Raw genomic sequence first — 3,341 nt, 5'->3', positions numbered from 1 at the left:
CTTATTTCAAGAGGAAAAGTACCAATAAACAAAGATAAGAGACATAATGATGATTGATGATAATGAATCACTTTATTAAAACTAAAAATGAGCTAGAGTGATACAGGACATAAAGGATTTATTATTGATTCCTTCCCCTCCTCCCTCCCAATTTTTTTTTAAAATGTAATTATATATTTTACTAGGTATCGTAACACTTTGAAGCGTTGTAGCACTAGCACCTAGTATTACAAAACTATGGTAGACTATAGTATCAGGCAAAATCATGATTTAGTTCAGCAATATTCTTGTAGTAATATATGGCTCTTGTTAAATCAAAATTCTCATTTAATGTTCATAACTTGTTTCTTCATAAATTTGAATTTATAACTTCAATTATCATTAGAGTAATATTTTTTAAAACTTAAATTAATTTTACTCTGAATAGCTATTTATTAATGAACTCACACAATTAATTTATTCTAAAAAAAAGGGTTTAAATTTTCCAAAACAAATATATAATTATTCATTTTTTAAAAATTCTAAAAAAACACAAATATACTTTTCTATCTTCAAAATTTAATCTAAGTTTCATTTTCATCCCTTAAATTTTAAAATTTTATAGTATAATAAATTTTATTGAAAAGTAATACTCTAAATGTTATTGAGCTGAAAAACTTACTCGAGTATACGATGATATTTTGTATTAGGCTAAATCTTTTGCAAATATTTCTTTTTTCTTTTTGTAAATGCAGTGCTCATCTCATTGCCCAATGGGCTAGGCCCAAACAATTTTGTGTTTCCTCGGTTGAGTGATAAAGTATTTATTCAGCAAAGATTGTGCAAATTAACCACAAAAAACACATGCTCATTAAACCCTGATTGGCTCCAGAGAAAATTTGCGATACAATAAATTCTCTCTATTTTCCCTCCTTTTCTCTCTTTTGTCTTTCATGTTATACAGTGCTACATTCATACACATGTAGATAAAATAGTTAGGTTTTCTGTATTTAATTGTGTTTTGTAATGGGGAAAATCTCGAGCGAATTGGAAGCGGCGGAGATGAAGAAGCAAACTCTGCGGAAAACGCTGGAGCAAATCCACAGCTCTTCGTCTTCGTTTCTTTTGTTCTCGCTTCAATGGAAGGATCTGGAAGACCACTTCGATACGGCGCGTCGTTTTCTCCAGGAACAGGTGCAAGGGCTCGAGTCCAAAGAGAAGCGGTTCGAAGAGCTTGAACTGAGGGAGAAGCGGGTTGAGGAGTTGTCGAGAGGTTTCGAGGCGAAGGAGGAACGATTGAGAGAGTGTTCGAAGGAATTTGAGTTGAAAGAGGCGAACTTGGAAGAGAGAGTTAGAGAGGTTGAATCGAGAGAGGAGAGGATTGAGGAGTGTTCTAGAGATTTTGAGGTGAAAGAGAAGCGGTATGGAGAGTGTATTCGAAAGCTCGAGGCGAAAGAGAAGAGATTGGGAGTATTTTTGAAAGAATTGGAGTTGAAAGAGATGAAAATTGAGGAGTTGTCTAAAGAGCTTGAATTGAGCAGGGAGAGGATTGAGGAGCGTTCCGGAGGTTTAGCGGCGAAAGAGGAGCAGTATGCAGAGCGAATTCGAGAGCTTGAAGTGAAAGAGGATGTATTGAAGGAAAGTTGGAAGGAATTGGAGGAATGGAATCAGGTGTTTGAATTAAGAGAGAAGAAAATTGAAGGGAGATTTAGAGAGCTCGAGACGAAAGAAAGAGAAGCAGTTCGAAGCGCGGTTTAAAGAGCTTGACTTGAGAGATGAAAGCATTGAGTTGAGATTGAAAGATATTGGTTTGAAAGAGAAGTGGTATTCTGAGAGTATTTGAGAGCTTGAAGCGAAAGAGAAGAGATCAGAAGAAATCATATTGAATGAGAATAAATTGGGGGAGAGAATTAAAGAGCTCGAGTTGAAAGAGAAGCTATTTGTAAAGCGGATTAAAGAGCTTGAATTGAGAGAGAGAAGATTCGCTGACTCCCTTCATACCCGAGTAAAGGCAGAGCCCTTAGAAGATTTTTCAGTTAACAATGTTGTTAATAAATCTTCTACTGCTAGTCTTCGATTTTGTGTAATATGGATGGAAGAGCTTGCAATTTTCCTAAATGAGCGTTGGAAAGAGCTTGCAATTATTCCTAAATGAGCGTTGGAAAGAGCATGATTCGATGAGACTTGAAGTGGGTACTGCTCTTAGATTGTCATCAGACCCTGCAAAGCTTGTTTTGGATGCTATGGAAGGGTTTTACCCTCGCGATGAAGAAGGGAGACGTGGAGTTTGATGAGAGTATTGTTCAAGGGAGTTGTGTTCTGTTGTTGGAGCAGTTGTTTAAACTTTCACCAAGTATCAAACCCGACGTGAAACAAGAAGCAATGAGATTGGCCATTGAGTGGAGGGTGAAGTTGAGGGTGGACACACAGCATTCTCTAGAGGTTTTGGGTTTTTGCAACTCCTAGCTTCTTATGGATTGGCCTCTGCTTTTGATGATGATGAACTCATAATGTATTTGGAGAAAGTTTCTGAGTATGAACAGTTGCCTGGATTGTGTCAGATCCTTGGTGTTGATAATATGGCACCAGGTAAATTTTCTGAAAATTGGGCTTCATATAAGCTTGCCCTCCTCTCCTATGTTTTAATTTGACTTGAAAGTGTTTTGCAAACCTGTGCGATGTATTGTAAAGTTCATTAAAATTTGTTTATAAATGATAAATGTTCAATATATACATCCATAAAGTTATAGAAAATATGGAATCTAATTAATCAAAATTGTTTAGAAAACGCTAAAAATCACAATGAATCTTGTTGAGAATATACGCAAGCATAGAATTTTAAGCCTCAAGCTTCTTTAGTGACATGACTGCTCCTTCCTAATCGCAAGGTTATTAGAAACTGGCATTGCAGGTATTTCTAGGAAGAGTACCAGATTTACAAAAGATTCCTCATACATGTCATCATTGCTAGGGATATACATTTAGCAAAGTTCATTATGTTATGCAGTTTGAAATTCTGATTACATTCTCTTATTTTTTGCTTCTGTTTTACAAGAATTCTTGTTGGCTGCTAGGAGTTTTCATGAGGGGCAAGTATGGTTTTGCCATTTTAAATTCACATTCTACTTACCCAAGTTGGAAAGGAATATAAAACATGGAACTTGCTTTAATCTCTTCTTATTGATTTTTTTTTGGATAAGTGAAGAAGACAGGAACTTTTGTTGCTGTTATCTTCTTTTTCTATTCTTCTCCATCAGCATCTTTGAGTTGTAAGCTTGCTCAGTCGCCATAGGCCATCCTAGAATTAATAATTTTTCATCTAAATATAGAATTCATTGTCTTTAATCCTACCATTCACACAT

General features: G+C 35.6%; 1 protein-coding gene across 1 annotated transcript; it reads left to right on the top strand.

Annotated features, from left to right (window-relative positions):
* Nucleotides 1-1,005: 1,005 nt before the first annotated feature.
* Nucleotides 1,006-1,737, top strand: LOC136070624 (uncharacterized). The gene has a single exon (XM_065780807.1). The coding sequence runs from the start codon at nucleotides 1,006-1,008 to the stop codon at nucleotides 1,735-1,737; it is 732 nt and encodes a 243-aa protein (XP_065636879.1).
* Nucleotides 1,738-3,341: the final 1,604 nt, after the last annotated feature.

Source organism: Quercus suber, unplaced genomic scaffold (genome assembly GCF_002906115.3).
Source record: "Quercus suber isolate HL8 unplaced genomic scaffold, Cork oak 2.0 scaffold_247, whole genome shotgun sequence".
NCBI lineage: Eukaryota > Viridiplantae > Streptophyta > Magnoliopsida > Fagales > Fagaceae > Quercus > Quercus suber.
The sequence above is the reverse complement of the archived record's forward strand: the minus strand, read 5'-3'. Positions and strand labels throughout refer to the sequence as shown.